Source organism: Lingula anatina, chromosome 10, assembly GCF_051362555.1.
Source record: "Lingula anatina isolate TDL-2025a chromosome 10, LinAna3.0, whole genome shotgun sequence".
In the NCBI taxonomy this organism is placed as follows: domain Eukaryota; kingdom Metazoa; phylum Brachiopoda; class Lingulata; order Lingulida; family Lingulidae; genus Lingula; species Lingula anatina.
Genome location: NC_141776.1, coordinates 978,115 through 994,618, shown reverse-complemented (window position 1 = coordinate 994,618; position 16,504 = coordinate 978,115). Strand labels below are relative to the sequence as shown.

The 16,504-nt window shown below is 40.7% G+C and overlaps 1 protein-coding gene across 2 annotated transcripts in view; it reads right to left on the bottom strand.

Moving 5' to 3' along the window:
- The window catches only part of LOC106177547 (chordin-like protein 2), a 25,874-nt gene extending 9,370 nt beyond the window's left edge, over positions 1-16,504 (bottom strand). The window contains exon 1 of one of the 2 annotated variants that reach the window (XM_086996553.1): positions 16,370-16,504. In XM_086996553.1, the coding sequence (XP_086852679.1) occupies positions 16,370-16,394 (25 nt within the window). In that variant the 5' untranslated portion in view covers positions 16,395-16,504. Of the gene's footprint in view, positions 1-7,385; positions 7,926-16,369 lie in introns of those variants that run through there. The other variant, XM_086996554.1, reaches the window with a different exon arrangement.

The following is a 16,504-nucleotide window of genomic DNA, read 5'->3' as shown; positions in this document are numbered from 1 at the left end:
CCCTGATCAATTTTCTATAGTTCCATTTTAAGCGTTTAGAACACATGACAACGAAGAAAAGACTTCATAATTAAGGTTCCTGTGGCATATTTTAGAGAGAGGGAGGAGGTAGAAGACAGAAGAGAAGGGTGGGGGCTTCATTGATTCAGCTACCACTAAGCTTGATCAATTTTCTATAGTTCTATTTGAAGTGTTTAGAGCACATGGTCACGAAGAAAAGATTACCGCAATCTCGGGGGCCTTACACCTTGAGGCTGTGTCTAAATTAAGGCGCCTCGTGTCTTAATTATTGTCTTTGGTTAGGAAAGGGGGGGGGGGGTAAACGGTCGAGTTAGAAGAAGGAGAAAAGAACGGTTTGTTGAGGATGTTTGGTGTCTATGGCATGAGACAACCAACCTCCCCGCCTACCCCTCCCCCCCCCCCCCCCCCCACACACACACACACACAAACACGCCAGATTGACAGAATGTTTGTTCTTCTGTCTCTTGTCATATGACTCCAACGCAGAGCGTTTTCTATTCACGACTACCTCCCTCTTCGGCGACAATACTTGTTGATTAAACCTGTAAGTTTTTTCGTGAATTCATTCCAGTCTAGTCTTCGGAGTTACACAAGGCTAACTTTGGTGGTAGCAATTGGTGCTTTATAATTCATCGACTGAATGCCTGTTTTTTTTTTTTCTCTCCTTATTTCTATTTATTTCGTAATCAAAATAAGAAAAGCAAAAATAGCAGTAAAATGTAGACTTGGAAATGATTTTGAAATGTTCGTTAAAATACCAAACAGGAAAAATAAATTAAAGAAGAGAATTTGAATTTCTAGAATGTTAAGAAAGCTGAAGTTTGAAAAAAAGACATTAGTATCCAATTTTTAAAATAGGAGAGACAGGCATTCCACACTGTACAGATTAAATTTTGTTCGGTAATGAAATAAAGAGAACGTGATCAGTTAACATTACACAATACAGAAGAAAAAGGAAACAAGCTGTGACAGAAGTAAGGAAACTAAAGCAATTTTCAATAATTACTTTAATTGAAAGAATTAAAACAATAAAAAGAGTATTTGGTTTTTCGTTTGTCGGTGCGTGTAGGAGTAGAAGTGTGCCCTTGAACAAAATGTCGAGTGACAATATTTTCTTTTCAGTTGAATTCAAGACGATGGATAGAATGGTCCACCCAGTTGCCGTTAAACGGTGGTGTTACACTGAGATATCTTAGAAAAATCTCTATTCTAATTCTCTAATTCATATTCCTTGTTTTACGTGCGCCCTCTTGAATCAAGACTTAACAAACGAGTGAGGGATAGGGAAAAAGAAATTTAGAGAGATTTGGGGATAGAGAGAGAGATGAGGATGGAGCTTTGAGCAGAGAGAAGACAGACGGTCAAAAGCTACCAGCACCTTTCTCTGCCGCAGCTTCCTATGTCTACACTATGAAAAATAACATCTCAAAAACACAGAAAATACGAGCAAGTGCACTAAGCTTGTCTCCCTATTGTTTTTCCATTGTCACCCGCCTCTCCCCGTGTCATTTATGTCACACAGCGGAAAGGTGTGTTGACAGGCGACACTCGTCCGGCACCCCTGTCCAGAGAACACGCGCGGGAGACAGTAAGAGACAGGCCCAAAGCCGCCATCACCGTGCGTGAATGGAGGCGATCGGCGGTGGTATCAAAAAGTCAATATTTCCTCAAATCGGAGGTAAAATTGCCGGTCTAATTAACACTGAAATTTTATAAATTTTTGTGGAATACATAGAAGTTAAGAAAATGGCAATATCACAGTCGAGGCTACAGGATTGTCAACATTATTTCTCCCATTTGGCAACTGACATGCATATAGGTATGGAAACTCACTAGGGAATTGCATTGACTGTCCAAAAAATTAGAAGAGTTGGCAGTTGTACGAGTGAAATAATTGCGGGGAAAATTCTCCATTCTCCACCTGTCCTGTAATTCAGACCTTGTATCTTGTTTACCTCCCTCTCTGCCTGCCAGTAACCCGCGCCAGGTAATAGAGAATGTAATAGCGCCCGTCCTCTTTGATAACTATGCAAAGACGCCTCCTTAATTCAGTGAATCTATTAACACTGACACTTAACCTGCCGCGGCTAGCTGGACAGATTAACCGCTAATCCACCGTGCAGGACGCGCGTTTTGTCCGTTTTATCACACGAGGCCCCTTCACCTGTATACCTTATCACTCTCCCCCTTACTCATAGCACCGGGCCTAGGATTAACTCAGGCGGGCCCGGTGGAGTGGATAGTGAATCGAATGCCAAACGTTTCTCTTATTTAACTTGACTTGGGTTTATAGGGTTGAATGACACGGGTACCTAAGCATTGTTTTACCTAATCACTCCCCGCCCAGAGCCAATTAGCGGGTTGTCTCCGTGTCGTTGAAAACACGCTGGCGCTCGGCTGACGGGAGCTGGAGGGTTCGGCTTGTCGGCGAACGCTGTGGGAAAATTTAATGTCGACTCGGAAAAAATGTTGCGGTTCGAGATGATGATTGTGTGTGTGTGAGAGAGGATGTTTGAATTGGAATGCGAAAAGATGATTGAGTAATTGCCGGAGTTAGCTTCTTTTGTCTGACTTTTTTTCCTTTGTTATTGTGTACGTTATTGTACACACCCACCGGAATTATATAATTTCATTTCTTCTTTTGTTTTAATCTTGTTTCTTTTCATTAAATCAGAAGAAAGAGTGTTATTAAGATAACTTCACCGTCAATTTTGTATGCATATATTACAAAATATTTGTTTCGCAGGTTTAAATCCATGCAACACTGGTTATATGGAAAAAGAAGGGCAGATCCATTATTCTTTTTCACATTTTTACTACGATTAAAACAAAGATAGGAAGTCAACATATTTTAAAAGGCACCAGTCTTCCATTCAGGGTTATCATTAGAGCGTGTATTTGTACCTCTACTGATCCAGGGGCGGATCCAGAGATATCTTCTGACAGTCTTCCATACTATATTTGTTGATCCATCCTCCATTTTTTGACCGTCTTCTGACATAAACATATAGATACCCGTCAGCGTAAACTTGAAAATCTGACCGTCTTCCGAAAGACCCAGAAGACGGCCTAAATCCGCCCCTGTGATCAGTATTTTAGTCCCCAAAATAGGAGTAGAGACACCGAGATAGGTACAAAAATAACACGAGAAACAAAAGGGTTATTACAATAATCAATAATCATGATAAGTACGGAGAGACTTCAAAAATCGAAGGGCGGGGGGGGGGGGGGGGGGGGTAGATTTTCTTGTCACCGCCATTTGAGGAGATAGTCTGCGAGAATCTGAAGCTCAAGGAATGACAGTGAAAAAAAAATTTAAAAAAATGAGAGGATCCTCTGCAGAAAGAAATGGGTGTAATTATTTTTTGGGGAAATCAAACTCAAATCAGTTCTTAGAAGAGATTTGATGGATAAATGTAAGTTAGGCCTACAGATCTCAGACGATTGTAGGACCTTATACCTTTGACAAATTGATATTTAGTCTGTGGACTCCCCAACAAAGAAATGGCTAATTTGGCTCACTTTGAACCCAAATTGGACCAATTTGTAATTTAGCACCAGATAAAAGGAGGAATGTACTTGGTGATTTTTATCACGATCGCGATCTCTTGATAGACGGCCCCCGTTATTTGGAGGTAGATTCTTCCCCTGGTAGTCATACCTCCATCGGTGCTTAATGACGGCGCTCTTAGTAGGGGAAATAATTCCAAATCTATACAAATGTGCTTTACGTTTTAAACTGTTCGTATTTAAACATTCTTTACGTTCTTGATGAAGCTGATTAATTGTTATTATTTCATTTCGGAAATTGTTTTTTTTATTGCAGATCCTTGCCGTTTCATTTCAAATTTAATATTTTTTTGTGATTTATTATGTTATTTATTTCTTTATTTATCTATTAATTTATTTGTGAAACTGGGTGAGTAAAAGAGGTATGAGGTAAAAGGAAAAAGAATATAAGGAGTTTACATGAAAAGCACCCTAGTTCTTGATACCGTAATAAAACAGGCGCAATATTTCATTCAGTTGGAATATTACTGATTTTTCTCGGGGCAAAGACGACTTAAAATTTAGCCTGTAGGGTTTAGAGCAATTTACAGGCTAAATATCTTTTTGAACAGCCCCCCTTCAGACGTCGACGGGACCTCCTTTGCCGGCGTCTCTCTGGGCAGGGAGCAGGAGATACAGGGAGGCACAGACTGGCGTTAGAGCGCTGAAGTGTCTTCTCACTGTTTATCTGGACGGTTTAATCGGTACTTCACGACCGATTAGGCTCTCATTAAGTTCTAATTACCCTCCTCAAGTGTTGACGCGCGCTCTCGACCCTCCGACCTCTGTCTTGCGATAGTCGGTTTTAGCGGGGAGAGACGCGCTGCGATGCTAAGTGGGGTAGTTAAGGAGGGTTTACACGAGGAGAAGTGAGCCAGGAGCGGAGTCACGTTGCAAATGTTCTAGTAAATTTTTCTCCAGAGAAACTACCCAAGACTACCCATAAATATTACATGTTGTACGTGAACAGTACGTGTTATTTTAGCGAAAAAAAAGAAGCATGGAGATCGCTAGGAGACAGAGAGAGACAGAGAGGGTGGGGTGGATCTATAAGAAAAGGAGGGAGAAAAAGAAATGTAAGACCAGAGAATCGCACCGATGCCTCAAAAACTAACTTCCACCTTCTACAAAAACCGTCCAAATTCCATTCATGCACGGGATTTTCATGATCAGAAACCGTTCCTCAAACAACATGGGTGAAGTCGCATCAGATCAAGCGAGTACATAAATATTAGGACCTTCCCAGGCCCCCTAAAAACCTCCACTATTTCGGAGAAGATGGACCATCCACAAATGGCTGCTAGTAGACAGAGACACGAGAGAACATTAAGTTATCTTGATGATGATGATGATGATGACTACGGTACCACAAATATGCGTTTAAAGACGATTTATAGTATGATATTAAGTGCTTCTCTTTCAGAGAGGAGATACTTGTGGCTAAATATACACCCTTTACGACAAACAGGCCTGCTTTTTTCTTTTTAATTACGAATGAAGAACTCTCCGCGGGACAAAAATCAAACCCTTTTCCACATTGCTACTGGTTCACTCCGCACCCATACTGAAGATACACGACTGATAAGATCAAAGTCACGCAATTAGAATGTGTTGATAGAAAAGTGATAGGAGGTTTCAATAAATAAGTCATCAACGCACCCTGTTCTTGAACTGTTGTACAGAAATATGCTCCGCGGTTTGCTGGCTAAACTCAACGTGCTATAAATTACATTAAATCATTCCATAATCTGCACTTCCTTCAATAGATTTTAGTTCTGTGATGAAAGACCTCCGACCCAAAACATTATGCTACTCTACCTGTATGCACTAAACTACAGACATTAATATGTATTTATAAATAAGAGGCAGAGGCAGATATTTTGGTGTACAGAAATTTTGATTAACTATGATTTGATAGGAGGGGCTCTCTTATCCCACGTCTACTGGGAGAAATTATAAGTCCTTAAGTAATTTACTTTATATCAGAAAGTCCAGTCATAATAATCTTGACTGACTGAAGTTTGAATAGTTATTGTCAGTTAAACGTTTTTTTAAATATGAAAACCGAGAGAGAGAGAGAGAGAGAGAGAGAGAGAGAGAGAGAGAGAGAGAGGAAAACATCGCGAGAGAGCATTGACAGTGGGCCTTCCCCCTTTGCTGACCGATCTGATAAAGCGGACAACACATCTGAAACCTCTCTCTCTCCCTCTCTCTCTCTCTCCCCCCACCCCTTTTCTCTCTCCCCCACCCCCTCTCTCTCTCTCTGTCTCCCCCACCCTTCCCCCCCTTTCTCTCTCTGTCTCCCCCCTCCCCTCTCTCTCTCTCTCTCTCTCAATGAAAAGTGTCAGTCAAATCTTATCAAAACGCCCCATCAGCACTGCAACCAAGCGGCTAATTCCCGCGAACTGATACACAGCGCAGACGACGTCACCTGTCACTTCCATGGAAGGAGCAAGCGCCAAAAGAGAAAATATATACAATGGAATTCATCATTGGAAGATTGTTGTCAGACTTTCCCGTCAAATGAGCTAAATGTGAAATTTGCAATGGTAATAAATGCATTGGAGCCGATAGACAAACGGCCTTTTCAATGATACTGATAGATGAAAAAAAGTACTGTCAGAATGCCCCGTCAAATGATTTTAAAATGAAATTAATTACTTTTTTCGTTTTTAAAGCTATGAGCCATCAGTTTATCTATGAATAGCCGATAAAGGGAGCTTAGGGAGTGTTAGACCGGACTTTTCAAAATGTATACATTCCATTTTTATTTATACTTCTCACTAAAGAAAGCATGGGTGAAAAAAGAAAACGACATTTGAAGACTTGTCCGTTCAAACTTAATTAAATCTAATGATGTTGGTACAGAACTTAAAACACCCGGTTTAGTCATAGCTTTCTGTGTATTATCAAGAGAGAGAGAGAGAGAGAGAGAGAGAGAGAGAGAGAACAGCTACAAACGCCGGCAAGCCAAAGGCTCTGGTGACAGAAAGCCGCCGTAATAAAATAAATACAACGAGACCTTTGTAACGTATTTCCTTGTCAAAATCATTTTGAGAAATAGAGCTGAAATTTTATCTAGAATACATTCTTTGTTTATATCTCCAATGGACGTAAGACAGACTTAAATTTCCCTAAGCACAACGCCTCTTTTTTAATTTTCATCTTTCTACCTCGCAACAGAATAAAAATGAATTCCATTTTCAATAGTAGGCTACTCGAATATCGAAATCAAACTGCTTAAAAGAGCCTTCAATCCACGCTAACTTAACGAATGGAGTAGCACGTACATTGTGAAAGGTGAACGCGGTCGGCATACTCGCCCCAGAATGTCACAACATCCCCGAATTTAACCGTCGTTCGATATTAATTCAACGTCAGTTAATATAAAAATGAAAATCCTATAAATGGCCTTTTAATTCCTCGATTCCACCCGAGTACAATATTAGGGTTGTTTAACACGTGTTTCCCCGTGCTACACACGTCAATCATCTTGCGGGTGTTCTTAATATCAGTGTCGAAAGATTTACACGCGACTTTTGGTGTTAACGCGTTATTATAGCATGCTTCAAATTTTTAAAAAACGGTATTTCGCTTTTTTTTTTTGCTAGATATTAATTATATTGAAGCGTCCATTTGAGCCTATGATAAAATCACCATGCTCTTTCTCGCACGAGCACACTATTTCAGCTTTATCTTAAAAATTATCTAAAATGTATCACTTCCTAATTCAAAGTAAATATTTAGCAAAAACTTCAAAACGTTAAGTACGCTTTATCATTTCTCGTGTTTGTACTTTATTAACTATATCTTACCTTATCTTCTGTGTATAATCCAGTAAAATTCGGGCGACTCAATAGCGCCAGATGACTCTCTGTCGCGTCTAGTCTACAGTCTATGGTACAAATACTAAAATATTCCAACAACAACGTCTCCCACAAATCCAGAAAAAAATCCTTCTGTGCAGATAGCTCAATTTAAAAGAATGTCTTGACTTAATTGCTTTACCGGCGTCTCGTTTGCACTGGATTTTCTGAGAAGTCAGTGCCCAGAGGGTAAGCGAGCAGCTCGGGAGAGAGCCCGTGCGTTTGGAGCGCTGCGTTCGTCGTTCAGCAGAAATCGCACGCGAAATTGCGCTATCATGATCAGCGATCGTAATACCCTATGTCAAAATCCCCGGCACGGGCCCTGTAATGGATAAACAATCTCCCGGCCCCACGGACTAACATTATTTCACATCCTCCTGTGAGATATCCACGTCTAGGGCACACATGGCTCTCCGTGCGTACCAACAGGGTCTCAACATCACTACTTAATGTCATGAAAATTCAACGAGGATGTCGTCGAGCGGAGATTTCGGGGAGACTGGAGACTCGGGTCTCAGTCGCAGACAGACGGACAGACGAGCGGGCCTGGCGGGACGCGCTGCGTGACGTCATTAGAACAATTAACTCGAGTTGAGATGGGTTTGGACTAATGCACTATGTCAGTAGTCAAATGAATACGTCCCTTCGTTTGCCGATACGGGAGAGATTGAAAGAATGGAAAAAGTTAGAAATGAAAATAAAAAATAGATAGATTTGTGAATAAGTAATAAATATTTCTGATTAAAATATAATAGATAAGTGAATGTGGATAAACGAATTAGATTAATGTAAGTGCATTTCAACTGACAATCTCCTTCAGCAAAAAGATAATTAAAAAAAGAAGGAAATTGAATTTTTTATCAAGGAAAGAAGAAACCGACATGTCATTCTTAGTATATTATATTATACAAGGTCGTGATGATCTATGTACCAGTACAGAAATAAATTGAATTGAATTCAATTCAAGATCATTTCTTCTGTACTGCGTACAAATTGCGCACTGGAAATTATTCCCCTAGATCAGCTTATATATACCTTATATGAACTGAAGTGCCCGTAATCGAATCAGAGTTCTTCCATTTGCTTAATAATGTTACTTACAATTGATGTTAAGTTGATGAAATGGACGATTTTGAAATTACTAACGGAGATTAAGGAAGGAAAAGACCCAGACGCATTTATTGAATAGAGAAACTTCAGTAACGCCACCCTATTTTCCTAAGCGAACTCATCCGACTGATAAATAAGTTCAAATCGCTAAAGATTTTTTTTCGTAATTTCGAAGGCTACGTTGATGAAATGAAGAGGCTGCAAAATTACTACAAGAGTTAAGAAGGAAACAAGTCCTGGGTTTAAGGTTAAAGTTATGAAACGAGAAGCCCTCAAAATGACTACACCATCCCGTGAAAGGGAAATGCGCCGACGCGAAGGTTTCAGTCGCCAAAGTTGTTTGTCGTAATTTTCTGCCGCGACAGTAGTGTACCGTATACTCCACCGCTAGAGACAGAGGCTGCGCTCGGGATCGTTTTAAGCAAAATCGTTCTAAGTCAACCTTTGGGAAATAAACGCTTGCTTGCTACCCAACGCTGCAGTAACACTCATGTAAAGGTGCCCAACTGGCACGCTGATGATTTCTTTAAATAGATGGGTTTAAAGGCAATACATGAACCAGCAAGGGGAAGGGGGAGGGGGGGCAGCACAGACGCTTTAGCTTTGAATGTTCCACCTCCCCTCCCCACCAAAAGAAAAAATTAGAATAGGGTGAATGTCCACAAGACTCTTAGATTCCCTTATTATCATTACGTCTGTCTTAAGGAATAATATGTAGAAATGCTGAAAAAACGTTTTCTTTCCTTATTTCTTTCTTTTTTCTTCTTCTAATCATTGTGTGAGTTTGCGTGTGCGCGCGAGTGTGTAATAGCCCTGCAGGGAACCGAGTTACATGACGCGCACGCAGGCACCCTCGCACACGTGCACAGTGTTTAAACCAACTGTCACATCCAGGCTTCCGTCCCTCTTGTTTACAATACCACCGGCAGTGACACGCGGCGCTAGTTCACATAATTAGATTACATCTACACACGCTACGGTCGGTCCGCGTCCATTAATGCTGGCGCTTACAATTAGGATTGGATTGCTAACACGGAGATTTTTTTTCTAAAAAAAGGGGGGAAACGAGAGAAGGATAGACAACAACCGAATTCAGACCCACGGCGTTGCACCCGCGAAATAATTTGTAGAATTTTAGCATGGATAAGGCACTTTTTGTTAGTTGCTCATCGAAAAGGAGGAGATTTTCCATCGTGGTCCAGTTCCCTAACAGTGGCGGATTTTGGGGTGTGCGTGTGACCCCCCCTCCCTTCGGTTTCTGGAAAAAAAGTCACACCAGTAGTCTCTCTTATAGCAGGGGCCTCTAAAAAGTATATAAAATTAAAGAATACAATGGTTTTATAACAGATTTGTAGCGGACCATGTGGTCTGAGAGTAATTAAACACAGGGTCGGTAATATAAGATAGAACAATTGGAAGCGCGTGTACCCCGCGCGGAGCTCCCTGGGATAGGTTGCTGTCTTGGCGCCGTCGGGATGAGATTGCTTTGGCTTAATGGTTGGCCAGACAATTATTACGGGCTCGTCTTCTGAGCAGCTGCTTTGACACGAATTAGTTAGCTATAAGCTACTGTTGAGAAAATTGATCAAACTTTTATCGTGAGAAAAAAAAAAAAAAAAAAAAAAAAGAAAAGAAAAAGAAAAGTGAAACGCTTGGATAAATTTCTAGCAGCAAGGCCTTAAGAAGTAAAATGATAATAGAAAAAACACGTACATTGTTCGGTCTCCTAATGATATATTCTTCTTTAGTTGAATCTGTATTATTTTTTAAACATGCACTCTGATTTGATAGTTATATTATAAACCGATAGTTTTCACTGGGAATGAACCCTGACACTCGGGGTGGAATGATAACTCTAACTGTGTTTCGATGATTGTCTTGTAATATCATGTCAGCACCTCATATTTTTTGAAACAATGACTACACGACGGCTACTAATATAAATGTCGTTGAATAATGGCGATATAACTGTCGACCGAAGAATAGATAATTGTTCCTGAATGAATTAAAACAACCCATGGATTCTTTGCTGATGTTGTGTAATGTAACTGAGCAATGGTTATAATGACAAGTTTGTGGTACACATCCAAACATTTATTAGACTGAGCTAAAATGCGTCAGACGACGAACTTGGGGGACATGCGAATTTTTTTTTTTTTTACCTCGCTTCACTTCCAAAAAATGATCGTCAAATTAGGTAAAAAGTTGCAGACGAGGGCAAAATCACTGGAATAAGTAGAACACAGGAATGAAACCATTGCTTACTTTTGTCCAGTGTAGCTTGCAATGACGTTTTTTTTTTATAGCAGAAAGGAGAGAACTGGGTACCGCCTTAGCTAGGGAGGGGGGCGTGGCACGCTCATTGCGACCCCCTCGATCATCCCCTCACTGCTGCCGTGGCAACAACTGCCTCTAGATACGTAATGTTAACGCTGAAGCTAGGTATGTAGATTCAAGATTGAGGTACACGCTCTGATTACAGTACTCCTCTGTCGAACAAGCAGCCAAAAACCACAAATTGCCCAGCAGTGACTTGTGGTAGCAGTAAACCAGAATCTCAACACCTAGAGCAGCTTGAAGGGAAATGGAACGTGTCCGCTATAGCGACTGGGTGAGGATAAAAATACAGAAAATGCACCAAGAATAGATATTGCTACCACAAAAATGGACCCCCCGGCTATATTTGATAGATAAGCCCGTTTATCAAGAGACGAGTTAAAACCCTACTAGGATATCACCAGGACAAAGCGGCGAAGCTTTAACTGTAGCGTTCTTGTCTGACGGCGTTAAACGCAATTCTAAAAAAATATTTATTTTCGGTATATCTTTGATTTTTCTTTACGTCCCCTTCATTTTACCAAGTTTGATAATTCACTTTTGATTGAACATTTTCTACCAAATCCTTCATATTTTTGTTAATAATAATAATAGTAATAATAATAATAATAATAATAATAATAATAATAATAATAAGGCGACAGATTGATTTTCCACAGATATTCACAGATATGTCTCTAGATAAATAGACAGTCATTGTGGCTCTCAGTCGATTCAGCCAAAAATGTCCACAATAATAACTGCGGCCTGGGTAGAGGGTAGAGGGTAGGGGGAGGTGGATTCAGGGTAGAGTTCTACCGGAATCCCATATATTCCGAGAAAACACCACAAGTCTATGATCGAGTATCAACTCAAATCGCCCCAATCCGTCCCATACAATGGCAAAACGCATAGTGTAAGCATATAACCACAGCAGATACAGCGGGCTCATTAAATTATTATTTAATTATTGGACGCCATGTGGGAACTGACGACGCTGTCGCCATCTGTCGGAGAGCGTGGAGATGAAGAAAAATACCGCTGTCATGGATTTCCTTCAGTATCTTCTCTTTATTATCGACCATTTTCTTAGTCGTCTTAAGTCAAAACCCGGTCTAATTCGTTCCTTAATTTTCATTTCGGCTAAACGTCATTTTGAGCAAGCAGTTGTGAATTCTTTTGTTCTCACAGATGGAAAAAATACATGTAGACTTTTTAAAAACCTGACTTACGTCGTTTATCTTTCGGTATCGTCATCCGTCCTTAGTTTTACAAAAAAAAAAAAAAAAAAAAATCAGTAAAATAACGTCTCATGACTAAGCAACCTCTTAATGGAAAATTTTGACATGCTGCTGTTTTGTGTCGTGATTGCATGATTCGTCAAATTATATCACAAGGATAACAAGCTCAGGCTTCGTCAGAAAATGAAATATGCCATGTTTGTAGTATTTCAGTGTGTTAAAACAATATGCAAACAGCATAGATTTTTGAATTGAGATTTATATTCAACGACGCATGTGTTAGTGAAACCTGCGGCATTTCCTTACAACGCGTTCTGTTATGTGAGCGTCATGTCCATCTGCAAGCAGCGTATTCTAGTCAGCGTTAATACAAAGACCGTGAAACCAGTCCAATATCACATTCATGTCATCGTAACCCTACCAATATCCTAATCAAACATTATATAAGTGCATCGACAGTGAAATCTCTGAAATCTCCCACCGGCAGCCGGGTACAATTTTCCAGACAGTATGCGCTGCGTTCTGTGAGAACCCCCCTCAGTTCCACATATAACACGTGTCCTGCCCAGATCTACCTATCTCCCGCTACACGGGTATAACGTGCATCAAACAATGTCATTACATGACCATGTTATATATAATAGCGATTTAACAATTTTGGAATGATATGATAGCGTTTGGCATGATAGCGGTCCAGACCTGTGGCTCCAATGTGCTCTAACCACAGGGACTGGGGGACTAGGCGAGCTTGGATGAGGGCAAGGCACGAGAGCGTCTCGTTAATGGATGACACGAGTGCACAGAAATAGGGGAGAGAGAAGAGGGGGGGGGGTGCAACGGGCGATCTAGGGTTTTGCAGAAAGAGCGGCGGGGAAAACGGGGGGGGGGGGGGGGGGGACACAAGGATAATTTCTTAATGCGTGAAATAGCAGATGAGGATAATTTTACTGAAAGGCGTGAGGTACAGGGGTGGCAAAATGTTGTGCAATAGACTTTAATTCGAGAACAACTATAAAATATCAGAGGACAAACTAATTCTATGATTAGCTGTCATTCGTTGCCCCACAGCACTTACTAATCTGCCATTATTTCAGGCTCGCTCATACGATAAACCTCGCTTATTCCAAAATGTGTTAATTACTTTGAAAATAAAATTAAATAAAATAAAGAAACACAAAGCGCACACACACACACATTCTATAGCGAGCGAGGAAAAATAAAAGTGATGCCAAAGTTTTGTTCTGTATAGGAGCAGTTTTTGCTTGCAGAATTTTGTAAAGCTAGTAATCGTGTGAGACGAAGAGGGGGATGAAACATTTGTTTTACCTCAATTTGTTGACATTCCCATGTCTATACGCACACGTCGTACCAAGCTCTACCACATTTATCACCACTAATAATCTAATAACAATCAAAATCTAATCTAATGTAACCGAATTTCTGTTTACTGTAGGTCTGTAATGCAGATATATTTTCATTCTGGTTTTCATAATCATTCATGTCTACCTGAACCGTTGTGTCTAGGCAACTGTACAATTTACATTTAACAAAAAGGCAAGTTTGCGAGTATTTTTGATGAATGCACTTTGCAGTTAAGTTAACATCACATTAGCACTAAAAGTCAATATGTAGTTCTGTTGATGAAAGATAAAAAAACCACCCAGGACGGGGAATCGGATAAAGCTATAGATATGTTAAAAGTGCGTGCGCCCTTAAGAACATGTGCGTTTCCAATGTTTCCCAGAGAAAATAAACTGGCAATGTTTGTCATGCTTGGCAAGCTCATTAAAATAAGACCTAAAAACAAACAAACAAACAAACAAACAAACAAACAGACAAACAAAGCAAAAGATAAAGAATTGGCGACATTACAATGTGATGCTTTCGACAATTTAACGTCTCAAGTGTCTTATATTCTATAAAAGGGAAAGGGAAAAGTCACTTTATTTTGACTGGACTAATACACAGAGCTGTGCATGTGACGTTACTGGCCCCACTGGCCGACAATGACCATTTGGATATCCGGTAAGAGATAGTTGTCCTTAAAGCTATGTAGTCCTACCAGTAGATGGAGAGTTGGCCAAACCCGCCAACTTCAGACCGTGATTTTTTTCAAGGCATTGCTATATGTTTTAGACTTTTACATATTAGTTCACACAAACTCGCACTGACACCAAAAACAGGGTTGAAAATACAAATTAAAATAATGCACAGCCCCTGACTTCCAATCGCTATGTCGTCACGACAATTCACTACGAACTGCGCATCCCCTCGCCCACCATCAGGTTCACCCGGAAGTGACGTTGTTGCAAAGGGGCTTTAGATATCGGCGCCAATGTACACGACTTAGGGACATTTCCCACAGATATTTGGATCGATCTATCTCCACGGGGAGTCTCACTAAATTGTTATCTGCTGTCGGCGAGGCCCAGTTAATTACGCTCTAGCTGATTCAGTAGGCTCGACAGACATATAGGCCAAAGCCTCTTCAGCCGATAGCAATTTAGCGTGAACCCCCAGGGAGTTAGGTCGATCCAGAGACCATTCCCAGACCCTATCGTACTAACTTTGGATCGAACTATCCCTGTGGGGATTCTCGCCTAATTGCAATTAACTTGGGCGGTTTAGATGTCTGCCACGCCTGCTGAGGCTGATAGGGGGCAATTAACTATCGTTTAGCAGCTTTAGTGGGCGTCATAGACGTCTAGCCGCTTGGAGATGGGCCGATCCTGTTAGATCGATCTAGGGATGGGAACCAGGTCTCACAGTCCTTGACCTAACGTGAACTTGGACACAAGAGCACAAATATTAATACCAGTTTCTCACACGAGGAAACAAATAAAGTCGTTGATAATTTGATGATTAATATGACAAGTTTCTCCAGGGATTTTATTATTTTTTCAGTATGTCTGTACTATCAAGGGGCCTCGCCAGCCAGTCTGCTGCGTGTTGATGGCTTTGCGTCTCCTCTTTTCTCGCTTCTAGTAAATCAAAAATGTCTTGTTTGCGATATATTGATAATTATGACTAGAGATAAGGACAAAACATAAGGCTCACATTGTCATCTGTTGCCGCCGAGTCGTGGCAAACTCCTGGATACCCACGTGTAAAGCATCCCCATCCAACTCGGGTCTTCACTCAGTTGCCTCGCCTTCTGGAGTCCGCCTATCGCTTCCCTCACCTCGTCCAACCATCTCGTCTTTGGTTGGTCTTTACCTCGAATTTAAGCAACAAAACACATTCATCATATCATCATCATCATGTCGTCGTATTCGTCATCATTACAGCTTCCATACATTTGCTCTAAATGCATCTTCACAGTTATCATCTTCATTCTTGTCACATTGCCGACTTCAGTGTGGTAGGCCTATCTAGGTTGACCAAATTGTCCAGTGCTTCTACCGGTACATTGCCAGCTCCACTGTTCGCCTCCGTCTACACTGCCGAGGATATTGTCCGTTTCTTTCTGTCAGAACCACGTTTCAAAAGTTTGGAAGGTCTTTTTTTTTACCGTTCTCGTATGGTGGTTGTCCGACGCTGTGCTGCGTAAAGCACGATGGAAAAGACCAATCTCCTCACTAAAACCTCTTTGTGGAAACGACTCAACCTATCTCGATTCACAGATGGATTTGGCGTTGAATTTTTTTGCCTGGTGCGATGTGTGGTTAAGTTTTTCACGCTGTTTTAAACATTTGGTTTACTGATGTTATTGACAAAGGGCAACATTCCTCAGCTCGTATGAAATGTAGATATATATGTGATCTTTTTCTCAGTTGAAGAGATATTACGTATACGCTAAATAATTATATCTTCCGCCCGTTCAACTTTTGTTATAGTTCTGTAATTGCATTGCTGAACACGCATGTGTGTTTTACCACGCGTACGCTTATGCATGTGTAGTTGTGGGAGTGCATCAGCAAGGGTGTGCAAGTGCGCGTGGTACGTTTGCGTTTCTGAACGGTTAGCTTTCCGTTCAGTAGACCCTACCTTGTCATTGTAGTTTACTTTATGAAAAAGGACTTTGCTTATTATCCTACTGTTCTGATTATGGAGATATATTCAGCAAAATAGCGTGATGCCGACCACTCAAGTAGGTGGACGCCTGCAAGGTAACTGCAGATAGTTCCAAAAAGAAATTGGAACCAACTGAAATATTGGACAAAGTGCACTGGGGAAATTTCTCCCTGAGACTTTTTAAGAGATGAAATAATTATCAATATCAATAAGCATAAAAATAATGAATATTTTAAATAATCAAAAGCCTACCTATTGAAACGGTTTGCGCATCCATGTGACCATTGAGTCTCCACCGTCTTCACTGACAGTAATCACGCTTATGTCTAGCTAGGTAACTTTGCCCTTTTTAATGTAGCATGGGTAGGCTAATACGTCCACAAATAT